At 45.3% G+C, this 22,668-nt stretch overlaps 1 protein-coding gene across 2 annotated transcripts in view; it reads left to right on the top strand.

Moving 5' to 3' along the window:
- LOC142303785 (mucosa-associated lymphoid tissue lymphoma translocation protein 1-like) overlaps nt 1-22,668 on the top strand; it is an 88,933-nt gene that overhangs the window by 34,860 nt on the left and 31,405 nt on the right. Inside the window, exons 3-9 of one of the 2 annotated variants that reach the window (XM_075345493.1) lie at nt 5,428-5,546; nt 9,701-9,854; nt 9,974-10,152; nt 11,686-11,782; nt 11,866-11,910; nt 16,375-16,401; nt 21,933-22,136. In XM_075345493.1, the coding sequence (XP_075201608.1) occupies nt 5,428-5,546; nt 9,701-9,854; nt 9,974-10,152; nt 11,686-11,782; nt 11,866-11,910; nt 16,375-16,401; nt 21,933-22,136 (825 nt within the window). Of the gene's footprint in view, nt 1-5,427; nt 5,547-9,700; nt 9,855-9,973; nt 10,153-11,685; nt 11,783-11,862; nt 11,911-16,374; nt 16,402-21,932; nt 22,137-22,668 lie in introns of both variants that reach the window. The other variant, XM_075345492.1, reaches the window with a different exon arrangement.

The raw sequence follows: 22,668 nt of genomic DNA, 5'->3' as shown, positions 1-22,668 counted from the left end.
TTTGAGCAACAGTTTGAACTCCCGATCTGTTCTTCTAGAACTATGAAAAGTAACTTTAAGTCAACTATTTTGGAAATTATAACTTGTCTTTTCTTAGTCATATAATTTGTATAATAACATATGCATTGACGACACTGGAAGTCAATGAGAGAATAGCTATGGGCAAATCAAAAATTAAGTCACTGGATCAGGTCTTCAAATCAAGGAACATTTCACTGGTGGTGAAGACATGGCTCGTACATAGTCTGGTCTTTTCTGTAGTAATATATGGGTGTGAAAACTGGATGATAAAGAAACAAGACTTAAGAAGAATCAACACCTTTGAAATGTGGTGCTGGAGAAGGATGTTATCAATATCATGGATGGCAAGAAGAACAAACAAATCAATTTTGGAACAAATCAAGCCAGACCTGTCACTTGAAGCAGGGATCACCAAGCTACGACTTGCTTACATCATTCAGAGAGAGCAATTACTGGAGAAGGACAGCATGGTCAGAAGAATAGAAGGAGCAAGGCAAAGAGGAAGACCCGCAACCCAATGGTTTTATACAATCAAGACCCTCGTGGACCTATCTAGGCTTTCACATGATCAATCTTCCTACAGAAGGTTCATCCATCATATATAGTACATATATACAACTAAGGTCATCTCTCTATGCCCTTTACGAGACTTGAATTAGAAACACAACAGAAAGACATTCCTACTCTGAGATATTGGTGATTACATGACAGCAGACATGCACTTTCAGCATTAGTAATGCAAACTCTGTCTCATACTGCTGCCAGAAAACTGCTGGGAAATTGTGAAAGAATCAAATGTAGAAAACTAAAAAACACAACAAGCCCGATGCAACCTCTGTATGATACACATCAATGACCTTTTTCAAAAGTGAGCTGTCTTAATGCTGTGGGACTGGAATGATGAATTTGCAGATCCAAAGATCACCATAAAAAACGCATTGGCTAGAATAATTTATTGCAAAAAGAACATGTTTCAACCACGACATTTGGTGTTTGTCAGACTTACAAAAAAAATCAACATTAACCCCTTAACGACCCATGACGTACTGAGTATGTCAAGGGTCGTGTATGGTTAATCCCCGCCCCCTGCCGTGGGCAGGTCGCGGCGATCCGCGCACATATCAGCTGTTTTCAACAGCTGACATGTGTACCTGCTAGTCGCGGGTGGAATCACTTCCACCCGCGATTATTAACCCCTTACATCTCGCTGCCAAAATCTGGCAGCGAGATGTATATGTGCGCCGCCATGACAGTGACTTACCCCGCCCCCATCGGAAGTCACGTGACTTGATCACGTGACTTCCGGTGGTTGCCATTGTAGCACAGGGTCATGTGATGACGCCTGTAGCTAACATGAGTCACTTCCTCTCAATGCCGGAATACAGCCGGCATTGAAAGTAAAGCACCATATCTGCAGTTCTCAGCTGTGTAGCTGAGATCTGCAGAGAGGGAAGAGCGATCGGATTGCTGATCGCTATAGCCCCCTAGGGAGACTAGTAAAATAAAAAAATAAAAAAAGTTAAAAAAAGTTTTAAAAAATTTAAAAAGAAATAAAAAAACCTAAAAGTTCAAATCACCCCCCTTTTGCCCCATTGAAAATTAAAGGGTTAAAAAAATAAAAAATATACACATATTGGGTATCGCCACGTTCAGATAAAAATATCTATATAAAATCAATTCATCTGATTGGTAAACGGCGTAGCGGCAAAAAATTCTAAACACTAAAATTACGTTTTTTGGTCGCTGCAAATTTTGCGCAAAATGCAATAACATGCGATCAAAACGTAGCATCTGCGCAAAAATGGTACCATTAGAAAAGTCAGCTCGAGATGCAAAAAATAAGCCGTCACTGATCAAGAAAAATGAGAACGCTACGGGTTTTGGAAAATGGCGCAAAACATGCATCACTTTTTTTTGGACACGCTTGTGAATTTTTTTTAACCCCTTAAGTACAAGTAAACCTATTCATGTTTGGTGTCTACAAACTCGCACCGACGTCTGGCATCACAATGACACATCAGTGTTACCATATAGTGAACACGGTGAATAAAATATCCCAAAAACTATTGTGCGATCACACTTTTTTTGCAATTTTTCCGCACTTGGAATTTTTTTGCTGTTTTCCAGTACACTATATGGTAAAACTTATGGTTTCATTTAAAAATACAACTTGTCCCGCAAAAAACAAGCCCTTATATGGCGAGATTGACGGAAAAATAAAAACGTTACTGCTCTCGGAAGAAGGGGAGGAAAAAATCAAAATGGAAAAAACGCAAAATGCCTGGGGGCTGAAGGGGTTAAAGGGAACCAACCACCAGATTTTTGCCCTATAAACTAGAGGTAATGTCATTATGGCGCTAACATGCTGATTAAAATTCTACTTTTAGCTGACACATGCTAGGCTTGATTGGAGAATAATCCTTGTTCAAACCTTCAGAAATTACGTCATCTGTGCACTGTCTTATGCATCGGGGGGGAACTTTGCGGGTTGGTTCCTCTGGAATGATTCCTCCTCTTGCCTTGCCTCCTTCTCTTCATTTAAATTTCGTACCACAGCCTCCATTATTGCTGTTGGCGGTGCGTGTACATTGCTATAGTGACATTGTCTTCAATAAAATAGCGCCAGAATCAGCACATGCTCGTTCCGCGATCTCCAGCGCCATTTTATTGTAGATACCTGTATGCTTCTGTGAACTATAAATAAAAAAAAATAAAAAATGACTTGGAGTCCCCTCTATTTTTGATAACCAACCAAAGTAAAGCAGACATCTGAAAGCTGCAGCACACAGCTGTCTGCTTTATCTTCACTGGTTAACAGAAATAGGAGGTCACCACTTCATTTTTTGTATTATTATTATTATTATTATTATTATTTATTCCCTATCCATATTTGTTTGCAGGGCTATTGTCCCATTTTGTTTCCTTTTGCAGCCCACTAGTCCCTACTACAAACATTTTGGAGCCATTTTAGAGCACCTCAGTTTGGGTCCTCACTGATTCCTATGGAGATGGGGTCCAGGGTCAAGTTTCATCAAAATCAACTGAACCAAACTTTTAACTAAACAAACTTCCACGGATCAGCTCATCCCTATTTATGGATTCTTAACCCCTTAATGACAGCGGGCCATATTGGTACATCCTAAGCCATATAGTTGTAATCACCTGCTGCTGCTGCGGGCAGCCGGTGGTGATTCCTGCACATGTCAGCTGATTTGAACAGCTGACATGTGTGATTTTCAGGCACGGGTGGACCCGTGATCCACCCACGCCTGCTAACCCCTTAAATCGCGCTGGCAAAATGTGACAGCACGATTTAAATGTTCCCTCACCCGGCTCCCTCGGCGGCGGCGTGACGTGATCACTGTAAGTCGATGGTTGCCATGGTAGCACAGGGTCATGTGATGACTCCTGTAGCTCACATGACTCACTTCCTGTTTCAGCTGGCCAAGTGCTGCCTGTTACATGATTATTTCTGCTGATCTGAATTGTGTAGCTGTGATCAATAGAAATGAATGAGTGATTAGACTGCTAATCCTTATAGTTCCCTAGGGGGATTAGTAAAATAAAAAAAAAGTAAAAAATAAAAAGTTTAAAAAATTTAAAAAAGTAAAAAACCTAAAAGTTCATATCGTACATATATACAACTAAGGTCATCTCTCTATGCCCTTTACGAGACTTGAATTAGAAACACAACAGAAAGACATTCCTACTCTGAGATATTGGTGATTACATGACAGCAGACATGCACGTTCAGCATTAGTAATGCAAACTCTGTCTCATACTGCTGCCAGAAAACTGCTGAGAAATTGTGAAAGAATCAACTGTAGAAGACTAAAAAAACACAACAAGCCCGATGCAACCTCTGTATGATACACATCAATGACCTTTTTCAAAAGTGAGCTGTCTAAATGCTGTGGGACTGGAATGATGAATTTGCAGATCCAAAGATCACCATAAAAAACGCATTGGCTAGAATAATTTATTGCAAAAAGAACATGTTTCAACCACGACATTTGGTGTTTGTCAGACTTACAAAAAAATCAACATTAACCCCTTAAAGACCCATGACGTACTGAGTACGTCATGGGTCGTGTATGGTTAATCCCCGCCCCCTGCCGTGGGCAGGTCGCGGTGATCCGCGCACATATCAGCTGTTTTCAACAGCTGACATGTGTACCTGCTAGTCGCGGGTGGAATCACTTCCACCCGCGATTATTAACCCCTTACATCTCGCTGCCAAAATCTGGCAGCGAGATGTATATGCGCGCCGCCATGACACGTCACGTGACATGATCACGTGACTTCCGGTGGTTGCCATTGTAGCACAGGGTCATGTGATGACGCCTGTAGCTAACATGAGTCACTTCCTCTCAATGCCGGAATACAGCCGGCATTGAAAGTAAAGCACCATATCTGCAGTTCTCAGCTGTGTAGCTGAGATCTGCAGATAGGGCAGAGCGATCGGATTGCTGATCGCTATAGCCCCCTTTCGACCCATTGAAAATTAAAGGGTTACAAAAATAAAAATATACACAGATTTGGTATCGCCGTGTTCAGAAATGCCCGATTTATCAAAATATGAAGTCAATTTATCTGATCAGTAAACGGAGTAGCAGCAAAATATTCCAAATGCAAAAATTACGTTTTTTTTTGGTTGCCGCAAATTTTGCTCAAAATGCAATAACAGGCGATCAAAACGTAGCATCTGCGCAAAATGGTGCAATTAAAAACGTGAGTTCAAGACGCAAAAAATAAGCCATCACTGACCCATAAATCCCAGAATATGAGAACGCTACGGCTCGCCCAAAAAGTGTGCCACTTTTTTTTTAACAAACTTCAGATTTTTTTTAACCCCTTCCATAAAATTAAACTTATACATGTTTGGTGTCTACGAACTTGTACTGACCTGAGGGTTCACAGCAACACATCAGTTTTACCATATAGTGAACACGGTGAATAAAATATCCCAAAAACAATTGTGCAATCGCACTTTTTTTGCAATTTTTCCACACTAGGAATTGTATTTCCGTTTTCCAGTACACTATATGGTAAAACGTATGGTTTCATTTAAAAGTACAACTCGCCCTGCAAAAAACAGGCCCTCATATGGCAACATTAACGGAAAAATATAAAAATGTAACGGCTCTCAGAAGATGGGGAGCAAACAAAAAAAAAACCTAAAAACAGAAACTTGACCGGGGCAAAGGGGTTAAATTGGTTGGTTTCATTTGTTACATTACTGGTATACTATAATAATGATTCACTCGATATTTAGAACACAGGCATGTGTCTAGAAGCGATAAGACACTGGAATAACGTGTGATCAATTAAATAATATTTTAGTAATGACTGATTTCTGAGATATTGGTTAGTGGAAATAACACAACTTCTGTTTTTTTGCCGTAGATATCCGAATCACAGAGCAGCCGGTGTGTGCCTGTGTTCCCCTGGACTTTCCCCTCACCCTACGCTGCAAGGCCCAGGGTCCTAAACTGCTATATTATCAGTGGTTCATGCAGTCGGAGGTAATTTCAACACATTTGCTTGCATAAGTAGTATACAGTGTCTATTTATAGAAAGTTAACCTCACGGAACAAGCATGTGTCAAACACACTTCCTTTTTCACTGGCTTATCTGAAATAAAAATAGATTTTCTCTCCTGTGAAAGTGCTATATTCACATTTCAGAATTATGACAAATGCAGACAAGAAGAGTGGGAGTTAAAGAGTTGTCCACTACTGTAACATTGATGGCTTATCCTTGGTCTTTAATGTCTGATCAGCCGGGGTCCGACACCCTGCCCCCCCGCTGATGACCTGTTCTCGATGCTTGCAGTGGCATCAGAAATGCTCAGTTCCAAAACTGCCCCCTCTTCTGATAGCGGGTGCAGCCGGGTGCTGCACATCTGCCTCCCATTGATCTGAATGGGAGGCGAATGTGCAGTACCCAGTTGCTGTCACTCTCATCAGAAGACGGGGCAGTTCTGGAACTGAGCCCTTCTGGCCACCTGTCGTTGCAGTCGGCACCAAGAACAGTTGATGAGTGGTGATGCCGGGTGTCGGACCCCGACCAATCAGACATGGATAACCTATCCTAAGGATAAGCAATCAATGTTAAAGTAGTGGACAACCCCTTTAACATGCAGGTTCCCTTTAACACTAAGCATAAAAGGTTTTATTGGCACTCTCTCATTTTCATTATTTGTCTATCTTGAATATTAATCTATCTATATAGAAAAAGATATAATGAAACAATGCCAAAAATATTACAATGTGGAGGCAGAGCTTTTTGGACATTTACCCCTTTTAGTCCAATATACTATAGATGGAAAAAATATAAGCAGCACTTCCAATAAAGTGAAAAACGGCACATCTCTTTATTAGCCCATGTTCCACATTGACTAATAATGAGATAATATAATCACTTCTTCATTAGAATCATCTTCTTTATTAGAAGTACTACATATATTTTTTTATGTTTATCTATTATCCATTTTAATCTATCTCTTTATATTTAGCTATTTTTCATCAAAGTGACTCCCTACTTAAGAAATAAAATGTATTATTTTTAGGTATGGGCGGACCATAACTGTAAAAGTCCAGATCTGCACAGTTTCAAATGTTTCAAATGTTCAAAAAAAAAGAAAAGAAAAATAAAGAAAATAAGAATGAAGCTAGCGCTTCATATTTACCAAAGCTCCGGCACTTGTGTTGAGCGAGTAGTTAACTATTCGTACTCGCTATGCTGTTAGCGAGTACTGTTCGCTACTCGCATATTCATTACAGGTAGCGGGCGCAATATAAGTCAATGGGAAATACTCGCTAAGTAGCGAGTAACCCGAAAGCCGTACTTTTCGTGCGAGTAGCGCATAGTACGGCTTTTGGGTTTGCTCGCTACTTAGCGAGTATTTCCCAATAACTTACATTGCGCCCGCTACTTGTAACAAATATTCGAGTAGCGGACAGTACTCGCTAATAGCATAGCGAATACGAATAGTTAATTACTTGCTCAACACTATCCGTCGTGGCTGTACACTGCTCCTGCGGCCTCTCCTTTACTTCATGCGCTGCTCATCACTGCTCATCCATATGCACTGCTTTACCCATCCACTGGCCCGGAACTGGATTTTAAAAAACAGATAACATGAACCCACCCACCTGTCCCAGTTATTTGCGAGTCCGGTCATTACTAATTATTTTAATTCAGAGATACATATTTGTCACAATGAAAGGTTTTTAACCTTAAGCTTCTTACCGACATTTGACAAACTGTCAAATTAAGCCATTAAGGGCTATCTATATATATAATTGCCTTATTCTGTCTGTCTGTCTGTCTGTCATGCTCCAAAATTGTGTCCTTACGGTGACACAAAGCTGATTGGCCGCTGGGCTCGCCATGGCCCCGCCCCCCCACACGGATTGGCCTCTCGCCCCGGCTCTCTGCAGGCCCCGCCCCCCTCACGCAATGCACGCTCGCTCTGGCCCAACTGACACGGAGCTCCGACTCCCAGGTGAGTACACACACACACATCAGATCACACTCACTCTCACACACACCTCACACATCACATCCACACACTCACAACATCCAGGGATATCGCTTGCTTCTACACCGGCTCCGTCACGATCCCAGCAGCGCCAGACATAAGCTTGCGATGCTGGGATCTTGACGGAGCCCGTGAACGCTGGTAACCATTATACACATCGGGTAACTAAGGTCCCTTAGTTACCCGATGTGTATCATAGTTACCAGTGTACACCAGCTCCCGGTACACATGTGCAGGGAGCCGGCATTATACTCCTCTCCCCCCAGGACTACTCCTCCTATTACAGTCCTCCTATTATACTCCTCTCTGAGCATGGCATGGGGGATGTAGCACGATGGGGGGTGCGCAGCATGGGGGATGTAGCACGATGGGGAGTGCGCAGCATGGGGGATGTAGCACGATAGGGAGTGCGCAGCATGGGGGATGTAGCACGATGGGGGGTGCGCAGCATGGGGGATGGAGCACGATGGGGGGTGCGCAGCATGGGGGATGTAGCACGATGGGGAGTGCGCAGCATGGGGGATGTAGCACGATGGGGAGTGCGCAGCATGGGGGATGTAGTACGTTGGGGAGTGCGCAGCATGGGGGATGTAGCACGATGGAGAGTGTGCAGCATGGGGGATGTAGCACGATGGGGAGTGCGCAGCATGGGGGATGTAGCACAATGGGGAGTGCGCAGCATGGGGGATGTAGCACGATGGGGAGGTGCGCAGCATGGGGGATGTAGCACGATGGGGGATGTAGCACGATGGGGATTGCGCAGCATGGGGGATGTAGCACGATGGGGAGTGCGCAGCATGGCGGATGGAGCACGATGGCGGGTGCGCAGCATGGGGGATGTAGCACGATGGGGAGTGCGCAGCATGGGGGATGTAGCACGATGGGGGATGTAGCACGATGGGGGGTGCGCAGCATGGAGGATGTAGCACGATGGGGAGTGCGCAGCATGGGGGATGTAGCACGATGGGGAGTGCGCAGCATGGGGGATGTAGCACGATGGGGAGTGCGCAGCATGGGGGATGTAGCACGATGGGGAGTGCGCAGCATGGCGGATGTAGCACGATGGGGAGTGCGCAGCATGGCGGATGGAGCACGATGGCGGGTGCGCAGCATGGGGGATGTAGCACGATGGGGAGTGCGCAGCATGGGGGATGTAGCACGATGGGGGATGTAGCACGATGGGGGATGTAGCACGATGGGGGGTGCGCAGCATGGGGGATGTAGCACGATGGGGAGTGCGCAGCATGGGGGATGTAGCATGATGGGGAGTGCACAGCATGGGGGATGTAGCACGATGGGGGGTGCGCAGCATGGGGGATGTAGCACGATGGGGGGTGCGCAGCATGGGGGATGGAGCATGATGGGGAGTGCGCAGCATGGAGGATGGAGCACGATGGGGAGTGCGCAGCATGGAGGATGGAGCACGATGGGGAGTGCGCAGCATGGGGGATGGAGCACGATGGGGGGTGCGCAGCATGGGGGATGGAGCACGATGGGGAATGAGCAGCATAGGGGATGGGGCATGATGGGGGGTGCGCAGCATGGGGGATGGAGCACGATGGGAGGTGCACACCTCCCCCCAACACACACACACACACAGGGAACCACAAACACCGCCATACACAGACACCCACACACACAGACAACGCTGCACACACACAACACCCAACACACAAACACTGCGGCATACATAAATATACGCACATACCGCACAACACACACATTGCACAAAACATACCTCCCCCCAAAACACACCACACCTACACAAACCGCGCAACACACACACACACAACGCGACAGACACACAGCGCTCCACAAACAACGCAACACGCATACAACACCGCTCTCACCCCCCGCCACACCCAGACAACACCCAGAACATGTACAGCGCCCTACACAAACACTTGGTAACTACACACAACAATATCTATATATATATATATATATATATATATATATATATATCTATATCTATATCTATAACAAAAATCATACATGAACTACACAATACGTAAATTCTAGAATACCCGATGCGTAGAATCGGGCCACCTTCTAGTGTATGATATATGTACAATGAACTTTCCAGGTATGTACAGATTATATGACTACTAACATTAACTCCTTCTTCACCAGTCCACATGTCAAGAAATCCCAGGGGCAACACAGCCAGATCTGCACATTCATGCCAGGCAAACAAAATTGTACATCTGCCGAATAAATGACCAAAAGCACCGCATCTTATTCAGCAACTGGGTGAAGGTGAAAGTACTGAAAAACATTCCTGCTGGTAAGATATGAGTTACTGCCAATCCAATGGTCACAGTTATTTCACACGTTTATGTATTGCTTGATTTGGGCTTAACAGTTTGCAGGGTAAAGTGACTATAGAATGTTCTTCTGTTTTAGGGGCCATTCTTCCTGGCTGGAATGGTAAACCCATTATTGTTACTGAACCAGTCTCTGCACATGTGAGCTCATATACTGCAGCGCGGCTTTGCTGCTATGCTCTGGGCTTCCCTGCCCCTGAATACCAGTGGTATCACAATGGCCTGTGCCTGCCCCACAGGAATGAGAAGGAAATCAAGGTGGGAATCTGAATGAGAGCAGTACGTTTTAGTGTTTGTCCAGCAATAGACTTTCATTGAAACTGTGAGGTTGGGGAAGTTTATATTGTCAATGTGATGATCACACAGCGTGTATTTAATAGGTGGCAACCCGGAAAACACATTTATAATAACTGCTACAGGAAACTGATATATTATTTTGTTATTTATTATGCTTGCTTATATAGCGCCATCATATTCTACAGCGATTTACAGACATCATCTCTGTCTCCATTAGGGCTCACAATCCAATCCCCTATCACTATGTATTTGGAGTGTGGGAGGAAATCAGAGTACCCGGAGGAAACCCAAGCAAAAACAGAGAACATACGAACTTATTATTTTAAATTTCGTTTGAGGTTATAGCCCCGGAAACATGCTGTAGATTAGACTTCTTTCACACGTCTGCTTAAAACACCTCCGGTGCCGACGCTGTTCCAGCTGTGTCATGACATGTGATCCCCAATCAGCGCTGCTTTCTCTCTCCCTACCTCCGGACATGTAAGTAACGTACATGAGCGGCAGCTGCAGATCTAATGTGCTGTTAATTACTTACCGTACGAAGGCGGAGAGACAGAAACCGGCAGTGATTGGACATGGGGCAGACTTGTCATTACAATGTCACATGAGTTCCGACACCACTGGAATGGTGCTGAACATGAGTATAAGATTTATTTATTTTTATGGTGGCGAACAAGGGGAAAGAGAAGGGGTTGTCAAGTAGTGGACTACCCCTTTAAAGCAGGAGGTCCTGACTACATAGCCTGGTTACTGTAGATCGCCAAGATTACGCCACATAATTCCTGTTACTACCATAATTACTGTTATAGAATGAAGTCCACTCCACATAAATATTATTATTATTTATTATTATTATAGCGCCATTTATTCCATGTGAAAGAGGGTATATGCACAACAATCATTAACAGTACAAAATAGACTGGTATAGGAGGAGAGAGGACCCTGCCCGCGAGGGCTCACAGTCTACAGGGAATGGGTGATGTACAATAGGTGAGGATAGAGCTGGTTGCGCAGTGGTGTACTGGACTGAGGGCTATTGTAGGTTGTAGGCTTGGTGGAAGAGGTGGGTCTTGAGGTTCCTCTTGAAGCTTTCCACGGTAGGTGAGAGTCTGATATGCTGAGGTAGAGCATTCCAGAGTATGGGGGATGCACGGGAGAAATCTTGTACGCGATTGTGGGAAGAGGGAATAATATATATAAATATAGTATTGTTTTGGATGAGCTTAAGACTACTGAACCAAACTGTTATACAAATGCTATAATAGAACATGGTCCAGCCTACACAGTCAAACTAATATTATAGACAAAGATCAAGACTATACAAGACACTTTGGAAGGTTCTCAAGATTCCACAGAGAAAATACTGTTAAACTATACATGGTATTGAATTTTCAGAAAAAGGTGAAAGATTAGGCCAAATGACAAACAGTATGTGCATATTTATAGTTGTGAAAAGGCAAAATATAGCACTGATGTTATTCTAATTCATTCTAGATCAAATCACTAAGGCAAAGGGATACCGGAAACTACCTGTGCCATGTGTCAAATGCCCATGGAGAAATTTGGAGTGAACCAGCTGAACTAACAATAGGTAAATAATCTATTACTTTATTTCAGTGATATGATGCAGGGTTACGTCATTTTTTCATAATACCATTACCTGTATTTCAGAAGATGGCATCATTCTTGAAGCTTCTCCACAGCCATTTATATGTCCAGGTAACAGATATATGTGACATGATTAATAGAGTATTCACAAGTTGTCTCTTGTTAAGAGTTGCCAACTTTTTATTTTTTTCTGGACAGCTTCTCAAGTCTCTCCAGCTTCAAAAAAAAATCAGACACATCAATTTTTATTTACAGACAGGAGAAAAATGCCCTGTTTTTATGGGAGTCCAGGGATTTTTGGATGGTTGGCAACCCTTCTACTGATCAGCTAAGAGCAGTGCAGTTTCCTTGCTTCCTGGTTTCTTTGCAGGGTTGACTTTCCTCCTTGAGTGAAGAGTAAAACTATAGTATTAGTACAATAATAAAGCTCAGCACAACTTCTGCTGTAACACATTAGAGAGAGAGAGATAACTTGGCATTTGACCACAGGCACAGCTCTAGACAGTGAGCAGAGTGCCTTGATTAGACCTGCTCTGAAAGCTGTGGGCTGATGATTTCGTAAGAGGGAAAGGGGGAGGTTGGTCTGGCTCTAGAGGCCATGCTTCATGGAAACATGTTCTGTGCTATAAAATATTAAAGTTCTCATTGCAGGAGAATAACAGCAGGTAGAAAAAGCAAGTCAATTGTAAACTTGCTTATTTTCTTGCTAACTAATTAAAGCAATTTAAGAACTTAGGAACACGCCTTTGAGTTATTCTCAAACAAATTATATAGCAATTCAAGCCTTAAAAGTTCCACCTGTCGTGCTTATACTCGCTGGATGTCGTCGTGGCATCGGACTCTGTTCACACAGCAGAGTTCGACAAGCTGCCTGGAATTCTTTAGTTGCCCAGCCTGCCATGGGCATCAGCTGGTTCTCGCTTCACTGCTTTCCAGCACAGTGGGTGTTAATTTCTGCTGCTCTGGGATCAGCTGCTAGGAGGTCAGGCTGCTGATACCATCTCCAGCCTTAATAAGCTTCTGGAGACTGGGGCTCTATGCCAGATATAGCTCTTTGCTTCCTGGTGCAAGCCAGGTGCATGGTGATCACCAGTTTGCAGTTCTGTGTGGTGTGTGTGTGTGGCGCCCCTGAGGCTTCAGTCGCCACAGGGTACTGCACCTCACCAGAGGTGCGGTATTCATCCGGATACGGAAGAGGTCATTGCCGGTAACCACCACAATCCACATAACACACAATTAGTTGCCCTCCCACTGGGACTGGGCTAGGGTAGGGCCTGAGGGGTGGCCGTCGCTAAAGTAGTGGACCTCCTGCTCACTAGTTCAGCAACCCGGGGGGTGGAGCTAGACTGGGGAGTAAGGCGACACACACACACTCAGACAGAACAGTGACAGACAGGAAACAAGTGAGGCGTGGGGAGAATACGGTCACTGGGGAGAGAGCTGCGCTCTAGCTCCCTGAGGACCGAGCGCATAGAACAGGGTGCGGAACCTAGGCTTGGTGGGTACTGCAAGTCCCACCAGCAAAATCCACAGGACAGAGGATTTCAAGTCTTCTGGCCCACACAAAGTGCCCGGGGCACATCAGCATACTAGAGCCAGGAGCCGTGACTAGACTAAAGAGCGGCAGCAGTAAAGGACTTGCGCTGCCTGCCATATGGGACAGGACCAGAGCCAATACAAGGCAGAGGGTCACTGTGCGGCTTTTAGCCACAGAGATTCACACACACAGCGCAGGGAAGAGGACTAACAGAGAAAATTACCGGCTCTGACTTCCGAACTATCCGGGATCAGCTGGAGCCCGGCACTCCAGAGGCGGTGATACTTCAGTGTGTAAAGAACTTTTACTGCAACCCCTGTGTCGTTCAATCCTTCCCACGCCCTACCCTCGCCTTAGCTGGAGACTACTACTTCCAACATCCCTGGGGCCTGAGCTCTGCCTATGGAGAGCTGCACCAACCGAGCTGCGCTACCATCTGCCCCAGAGGACACCTCACACAGCGGCGGCTCCTATGTTAGCCGCAAACCACAAGTGGCGTCACGAATACAAACTCCATCCTCCCCTGTATATAACCTTTCCGTCTTCATTGACACCACCAGGGTCATGGAACCAGGCCTGGCCGCTGTGACATCCCACTGCCTACACCGGCCAGGTGACGAGTAACCTCCCCCAGACCCCGTGGGCGCGTCATGTGAGTCCTCCAGTTGTGAAGTTATTTCCTAGACCTTTTGTGTTACTCCCCAGTTCACATATTGTCCCGCCTTTGTGTTTGAGTGCAGTGTGCACAAGTTTTCATTTACTTTTGTCTGTTACTATTTTTGGGGTGTTAGTAACTGGGTCTCCGGCCCGCTCCTTGGGTGGGGGGAAGTAGAATCAGGGTTTGGACAGGAGACAGTATCACAAGGAGGCTTGACCCTGACTACCATCAAGTCTACTGTCGGGATAAAGGACAGCACAGGGCTCCCAGTCATAGGGTCAGCCTAGGGACCCCTGTTTCATCCATACACTCCCGTGACACAACCCCTTGATTCCCATGGCATAACCTGTACATAGCTGGTTCTGCCCATTTGACAACTCTGATTGGCATCATTTAAGAGGATACATAAGCCCAACCACCAATCCCTTCCAAATAAGCCCAAACTGAAACACAAATTTTTTTTTATTTTTTTCAGGGGAGGGGGAGTGTTTACATAAATCCCTTCTCTTTTCAGCCCAGGAGTCCTGGGAAATGCAGGATATCTGAAGGGTTTGTACATCCACATCCATACAAAGAATGTTTCCTCAGGAGAGTTCATCAATGTCTCATGGGTGGGGTTTAGGGTTGATGCATTGATGCCGATCAGTTTTTCCCAGTGCCGCCGCCAGCTACTCGGTTGAGGAGCTCCACAGCCCTGTCGACAAAATGGTGGCCATGGCTAAGTACTGCACATCCGTCCCCTATTGATTTGAATATGGGCCGACTATGCAGTACCCAGCTGTGGCCACTATACAGGTGACAGAGCTGTATTCTCCCTGAAATATATCAGACATTTTTGGAACTCTCTAGTTATATAGTGATTAAGCTTGATTTACATAAAATACTATTTTTAATTGGTTAGTTCATACTGTCTGAGAACCTCTTACTTAATAATATACTAGTAGAGTTAGTGCAAGTAAAAAGGTGTGTATTTTCTGACTTAAAGGGGATTTGTGAGTACTACATAAATTTCTGCAATCATCATATAACTGCAGATAAATCCAGACAGTGTGCAATTTGCAGACTGTCAGAATTCTGCTCTGTTGGCCTTGTGATAAAAAGTATGTGATTTGCATACTAGCTGTCACATGCCAAATAGCAATGTTTCCGCCTTCTCCAAGTGTTCTAGTTTCATAGCATATGACAGCTAGTATTCAAATTGTAAAATTCTGTCACATGACTGTAAGGGGGTGGCAGGAGCCAAAAACCGAGCACCTGGCCCCATGTTCTGGTAGAAAGGTGGGTTGGGGTGGAGTACCATAGCTCACCACTAGAGGGCACAGTGTCTCCATAGTTGGATGCAGGGGGGAAGGGATGAGCTGAGAAGAAAATAGGGGGAGGGGCACTAGTTGGAGTCAGGGAAGGTGTAGTTTAGGAAGGAGTAGTGAGGACATAAAGAGGCTGCAGAAAGATGGAGTGGAGGAAGATCGGATCCTGATGTGGAGAAGGCCGCCCTGTGGCTTGAGGACTGGCGGATAACGACACGAATGCTGCAGGCGTGGGGCTAAGTCCTAGGGACCGCCACCGTGTAGGAATGCTGAGGAACTCCGGAAGTGGGAAATCAGCATGGCCAGAGCACCCATATCCACAGGAAGAAGGGCTGGTAATCCAGGAGGCCGATGGAACACTGTGACAGTTGGGGTAATGAGAGTAGTGAGGAAATGGATGTGTCCGGTGGAGAAAACATGCCCTGTCTCGGAAAAAGAAGGTGTTTGCAAAACCATTAAATTGCTGATGTTGAATGAGAACTGGAGTCTGCCTCTCTTTTACTGAGACTGTGTCTTAACCCAGAGGTAAACTCTTCAGCACCCCTGAGGAGCTTGCATCCTTTCACCACCTCTACACACAATATCCCTTTTTCATGAAGTGAGTCGATCGGGGTGTCACGACTACTACAACACCCAGCTTTGGCAGAGCCCCCGGCAGCTCCTTCATGACATCCACACAAGAGCAGCATCAGAGTGGTATCCTTACAGTGTGCATATTACATATTGTTAGGATTTCACATTCTGCAGCCACATAGAGTGACTGCAGAAATTTATATTGAGCCCAGAAATGTTTTTCAGCTTTTATTAAACATCAGATAGCTTTAGGTTGAGCTAATTTCTATGGTCTTTACCAAGGGGACATGGCTCGAAGGATTCTCTGGAGACGTGGCTTTAGTTTACTCTGCATAATTACCTTGTCAAATCCATAATAATGTGCGTGCTGAGAATGAATCTCTGGAACCAAATGGCAGATTTTTACTTGGTAAAAAGTTACTATGTTTAGTAGTCATCAATATATACTTTTCAGCAAGGAGGATCTTATCCCTTTAAATAATGACGTTCTGTCTTTACAGGACCACCTCCTAGACATAAGTACTATGGTGAGTACCATTCTCAGCAGCTTTGACATATGCACTTATTCTTTTAGAATGATTTGAGTTGGTTGATATTTTCATGTAAACTATAAAATCATCAGTGAACTAACTGAAATTTAATAAAGTTGTTGAGGTATAAATTTAATGTGTCATCAGAAAATAACTCAGATTTTTTTGTTAAATGTATAGTAATATTTTTATTTTCATTTCAATGCCTAATTTTAGATTCACATTTCCTCTTCTTCACAAAAGGCTTTTCAACATTATTATCATCATCACAGACAGCTTTACAGTAACACCTCTATATACAGTCGATAACACCGGATCTACAATTCAAAATATGTAATGTCACTGCTTATCTTGTCTCCCTTTCTTAACAATAACCTTTGTCCAGACCAGAGCATAATGTCACGCTAGGTATGAGGATGTACCAAGAGACCCACAAAAGGGAAGAGAAACTCTGTGTCTAGGGAAGGGAGAGATGGTGACCCCTGACCAAACGTGCTGCTGACCCCTGGCTTCCCTCACCACCTAGACAGGTTCCGCACCTATGCGCTGGGCTGGATACTTGACCCTTAAATAGCCAGGATGGGTTGAGCACTTAGTCAACCCCACTAAGGTCTAAAGAACACACAGGGAAAACCTCACAGGAGAAAGTAAGTAAATAATTTATCTCCAGATGACGACTCAGGGAGAGGAACTGCAACAACAAAATTTGTCTAGATGAAAACAAGTCAACTGCTTGCACTGAAGACTTCTTAGGCTAAGTGCACGCATCCGTTTTTTGCCGTCAGGCAGAATCGGGCATGTGAGTCCCGCAACGGATCCCTCAAAATGTGTGAAAAACCGGATGCGCTGGACCATTTTTATCCCAGATCCGGCAAAAACCGGATCTGATGCATCCAGTTTTTCATCCGGCGCATCCAGTTTTCTGTCCGTTTTATGCCGGATCCGTTGTTTTTGGGATTCTTTTAACCCCTTATATAAAAGTAAACCTATACATGTTTGGTGTCTACGAACTCGCACTGACCTGATGCATCACACCCACACATCATTTTTACCATATAGTGAACACAGTGAATAAAATATCTCAAAAACAATAGTGCTATCGCACTTATTTTTGCAGTTTTTCTGCATTTGGAATTTTTTTGCCGTTTTCCAGTACACTATATGGTAAAACTGATGGTTTCATTTAAAAGTACAGCTCGATCCCCAAAAAAGGAGCCCTCACATTACCATATTGACTGAAAAATAAAAAGTTACGTCTCTCAGAAGAAGAATGGTGAAAAAAAAAAAAGGAAAGCGTAAAATCGGCCGGTTGTGAAAGGGTTAAATCCCTCAATCCCCCCTTTTATTACATATATAACACATATGTAAGGTTTCAAAAACCCTTCATTTAAAAAAAAAAACAAAACATTTTTCCCCATTTGTATACACAAAGACCCCCAAAGTACCATAGGTGCTTTCCTTTGAGAAACAACCCAATCATGTAAAGTTACCTTAAAATGACACAGCAAATACAAAGGTTTTGGAACAAGTTTAATATTTCTTTTTTTAATCTATTTTTTTTCTGCAATGGAGGAGCTACATAGCTCTTTATTAAAATACAAGGACAATAATAGTACAAAACAAACGTGCCTCAAAAATGGGGACCTCCTGGCTGGCGGATGGCTGGCTGCAGGCGGATGGCTGGCAGGGTTTCAGCAGGCTGGCAGGGTTGGGCAGCAGGCAGTGTTGGTCTTGGTCGGCAGGCAGTCATCACAGTGAGGAGTGAGGGCTTTATATAGCTTTGTTGTGCCAGTTTGAGCATGCTCAGTTTAAAAAAACGGATCCGTTCATGTATTCCGGTTTTTGCCGCATCCCGCCAGATCTGGCGTCTATAGACAGCCATTATACATTAGGCCGCATCGCGCTGGATCCGGCGGGATGCAATTTTTTTTCATGAGACAAAAAACGTCTAGGTCAACATTTTCTCCTGCCGCCGGATCAGACAAGTACGCCGTATCCGGCAAAAAACAGAGAGAATGCACGGCCATACGGCACAATCTGGCGCTAATGAAAGTCTATGAGGAAAAAAACGGATCCGGCGACAGCTGTCTCCGCATCCAATTTTTCATAAATGCGCCGGATTGTGCCGTACAGCAAAAAACTGATGCGTGTACATACCCTTAAGGGTATTAGACTTATCACCAGCACAGAGTAAGGAGGAATGAGGGTATTTAAAGACACAAAGGGAAATGCTAAAGATTAACAGCTGAAAAGATGAGGAAATCTGCAGGGTCCTAAAGAGAAAGGGATAAACCCCCAAGCAGGGACAAAGAGAAGATTGTGTAGCCAAATGCTGTGAACTTCTACTGCCAGAAACTACAGGTTTGTATCTCAAGTGTGACACACCCATGAAACATACTCATTACAATTGCAATATAACTAAGTAGCATCTGAGTTAGTCTATTGCTTCTAATGTCTGTGGTGCATTCCTGAAAGAACAGGAAGTATAAATCTAGAACCATGCCTAGTGGTCAGTGTAAAAATTGAAAGATTTGTGATCTAAAAAAATATATTACCAAAAATGTAAGAAAAAAAATCATTTAAACTGAAAATCTGATTTACACAATAGATCATTTTTCTGATGACACATTACCTTTAAGGGAGTTGTCGGGGCTTAAGGGTGCTTTACACGCTGCGACATCGCTAGCGATAGCTAGCGATGTCGTGCGTGATAGCACCCACCCCCGTTGTTTGCGCGACATTTGGTGAACATTATTGCTACAGCAGCGTCACACGCACATACCTTTTCAGCGACGTCGCTGTGGCCGCCGAACAATTACTCCTTCAAGGGCGAGGTGCGTTCGGCATCATAGCGACGTCACTGCGGCGTCACTAAGCAGCCGCCCAATAGCAGAGGAGGGGCGGAGATGAGCAGCCGGAACATCCCGCCCACCTCCTTCCTTCCTGATTGCCGGTGGACGCAGGTAAGGAGATGTTCGTCGTTCCTGCGGTGACACACATAGCGATGTGTGACGCCGCAGGAACGACGAACAACCAGCGGCATGCACCATCAACGATATTATGAAAAGGAGCGACGTGTCAACGATTTTTGACGTTTTGGCGATCGTTGATCGTCGCTCCTTGGTGTCACACGCTGCGATGTCGCTAACGGCGCCTGATGTGCGTCACTAACGATGTGACCCCGACGATATATCGTTAGCGATGTCTCAGCGTATAAAGCACCCTTTAGGCTACAAGATTGCATTCACTCTGTGACTGCAGACATGTGAGTTTTCACATCACAGGTAGTATGCACTGTAAAGATACTCCGTTGATGGGAGTGGGTGGTCATGTGACCACAAGTATGTGATTTGCATACTTCAGAGGACACTCATACTAGACTGTATCTGGCCTTGCAGAATACACTTGCATTGTGCAAGGCCTCACTCTTCTAGTTGGCACATGACCGCATGTATGCGAATCCCATACTTGCAGTTACGTGCCCACTACTCTCAGCACCGACACCAGAGAACCCTCAGAATGTGCAGGTACACAAATCTGCAGTCACTTAGGCGGGCTTTGCACGTTGCAACATCGCAAGCCGATGCTGCGATGTCGCACGCGATAGTCCCCGCCCCCGTCGCAGGTACGATATCTTGTGATAGCTGGCGTAGCGAAAATTATTGCTACGCCAGCTTCGCATGCACTCACCTGCCCTGCGACCGTCGCTCTGGCCGGCGACCCGCCTCCTTCCTAAGGGGGCGGGTCGTGCGGCGTCTTAGCGACGTCACACGGCAGGCGGCCGATAGCGGCGGAGGGGCGTAGATGAGCAGGATGTAAACATCCTGCCCATCTCCTTCCTTCCGTATAGCCGCCGGCGGCAGGTAGGTGATGTTCCTTGCTCCTGCGGCTTCACACACAGCGATGTGTGCTGCCGCAGGAACAAGGAACAACATCGTACCTGTCGCTGCACCGGCATTATAGAAATGTTGGAGCCTGCACCGATGATACCGATGTTTGCGCGACATTTGGTGAACATTATTGCTACAGCAGCGTCACACGCACATACCTTTTCAGCGACGTCGCTGTGGCCGCCGAACAATTACTCCTTCAAGGGCGAGGTGCGTTCGGCATCATAGCGACGTCACTGCGGCGTCACTAAGCAGCCGCCCAATAGCAGAGGAGGGGCGGAGATGAGCAGCCGGAACATCCCGCCCACCTCCTTCCTTCCTGATTGCCGGTGGACGCAGGTAAGGAGATGTTCGTCGTTCCTGCGGTGACACACATAGCGATGTGTGACGCCGCAGGAACGACGAACAACCAGCGGCATGCACCATCAACGATATTATGAAAAGGAGCGACGTGTCAACGATTTTTGACGTTTTGGCGATCGTTGATCGTCGCTCCTTGGTGTCACACGCTGCGATGTCGCTAACTGCGCCTGATGTGCGTCACTAACGATGTGACCCCGACGATATATCGTTAGCGATGTCTCAGCGTATAAAGCACCCTTTAGGCTACAAGATTGCATTCACTCTGTGACTGCAGACATGTGAGTTTTCACATCACAGGTAGTATGCACTGTAAAGATACTCCGTTGATGGGAGTGGGTGGTCATGTGACCACAAGTATGTGATTTGCATACTTCAGAGGACACTCATACTAGACTGTATCTGGCCTTGCAGAATACACTTGCATTGTGCAAGGCCTCACTCTTCTAGTTGGCACATGACCGCATGTATGCGAATCCCATACTTGCAGTTACGTGCCCACTACTCTCAGCACCGACACCAGAGAACCCTCAGAATGTGCAGGTACACAAATCTGCAGTCACTTAGGCGGGCTTTGCACGTTGCAACATCGCAAGCCGATGCTGCGATGTCGCACGCGATAGTCCCCGCCCCCGTCGCAGGTACGATATCTTGTGATAGCTGGCGTAGCGAAAATTATTGCTACGCCAGCTTCGCATGCACTCACCTGCCCTGCGACCGTCGCTCTGGCCGGCGACCCGCCTCCTTCCTAAGGGGGCGGGTCGTGCGGCGTCTTAGCGACGTCACACGGCAGGCGGCCGATAGCGGCGGAGGGGCGGAGATGAGCAGGATGTAAACATCCTGCCCATCTCCTTCCTTCCGTATAGCCGCCGGCGGCAGGTAGGTGATGTTCCTTGCTCCTGCGGCTTCACACACAGCGATGTGTGCTGCCGCAGGAACAAGGAACAACATCGTACCTGTCGCTGCACCGGCATTATAGAAATGTCGGAGCCTGCACCGATGATACGATAACGACGCTTTTGCGCTCGTTCATCGTATCATCTAGGATTTACACACTACGACATCGCAAGTGACGCCGGATGTGCGTCACTTTCGATTTGACCCCACCGACATCGCACCTGCGATGTCGTAGTGTGCAAAGCCGCCCTTAGAGTTCCTTCGGCCACACAACCTTAAGGAACCAGCCCAAAATAATATGCAATTCTTTAAATAATCTATTTTATAGTAATAAAGCTATCTACCAATATTAAATCTCATGAATTCTTTGTGACATTACAGCGACTGGAAAAGTAGCACTATTGATTGGCAACAATGGTTACGTAAATCACCCCAATCTTCTCGCCCCTATGGTGGATGTGTTTGAGCTGTCCGTCCTTCTCAGAAAACTGGGCTTCTGTGTAATATCACTTGTAGACGTGACACGAGAAGAGATGTTGGTATCTATCAGACAGTTTCTACAGCTTCTGGATAAAGGTGTATATGGTGAGTTTGTAGATTATGAATCACAATAGAGACTATCATGTTAAAAGCTAATGATCACAAATAAAGCCGCTTACCAAGAAGTATGAAGTAAAGATTTTCTCTTATGGGTTACTAGCTACAGAACGAGAACCACTTGAACTCTGTCCTGACTTCTCCTAGCCTCTCCTGGTGGATATTTATTCCTCTTCCAGGAACGTTTACATCATTGGCTAATAATACACAGAATTAGCTACTGCCAGTCCTCAGTGACCTTGTAGTGAAGGTCAAGGAAGGGTTCTCAAGATAGAATTACCAGTATGATCTGTGTTCCTTTCTTATTCTTGTTTGCTTTAAACAGATATAAAAATATTTGTCCCCTTGAAAGCCCAGGCTAGTCTTACCTCTTTACTATAGGCTATATGAACCTGCACTGTTAAAAAAAGTATAGATCATTCTCAACACCTTTCACCTGCAAAAGTTATAAAGAATGCTAAGACAATGGGAAAGGGCAATAAGAATTTAAAGAAAACTTGTCACCAGGGCAAAGTGTCTG

This window comes from Anomaloglossus baeobatrachus, chromosome 4, assembly GCF_048569485.1.
Source record: "Anomaloglossus baeobatrachus isolate aAnoBae1 chromosome 4, aAnoBae1.hap1, whole genome shotgun sequence".
Taxonomy (NCBI): Eukaryota; Metazoa; Chordata; class Amphibia; order Anura; family Aromobatidae; genus Anomaloglossus; species Anomaloglossus baeobatrachus.
The sequence above is the reverse complement of the archived record's forward strand: the minus strand, read 5'-3'. Positions and strand labels throughout refer to the sequence as shown.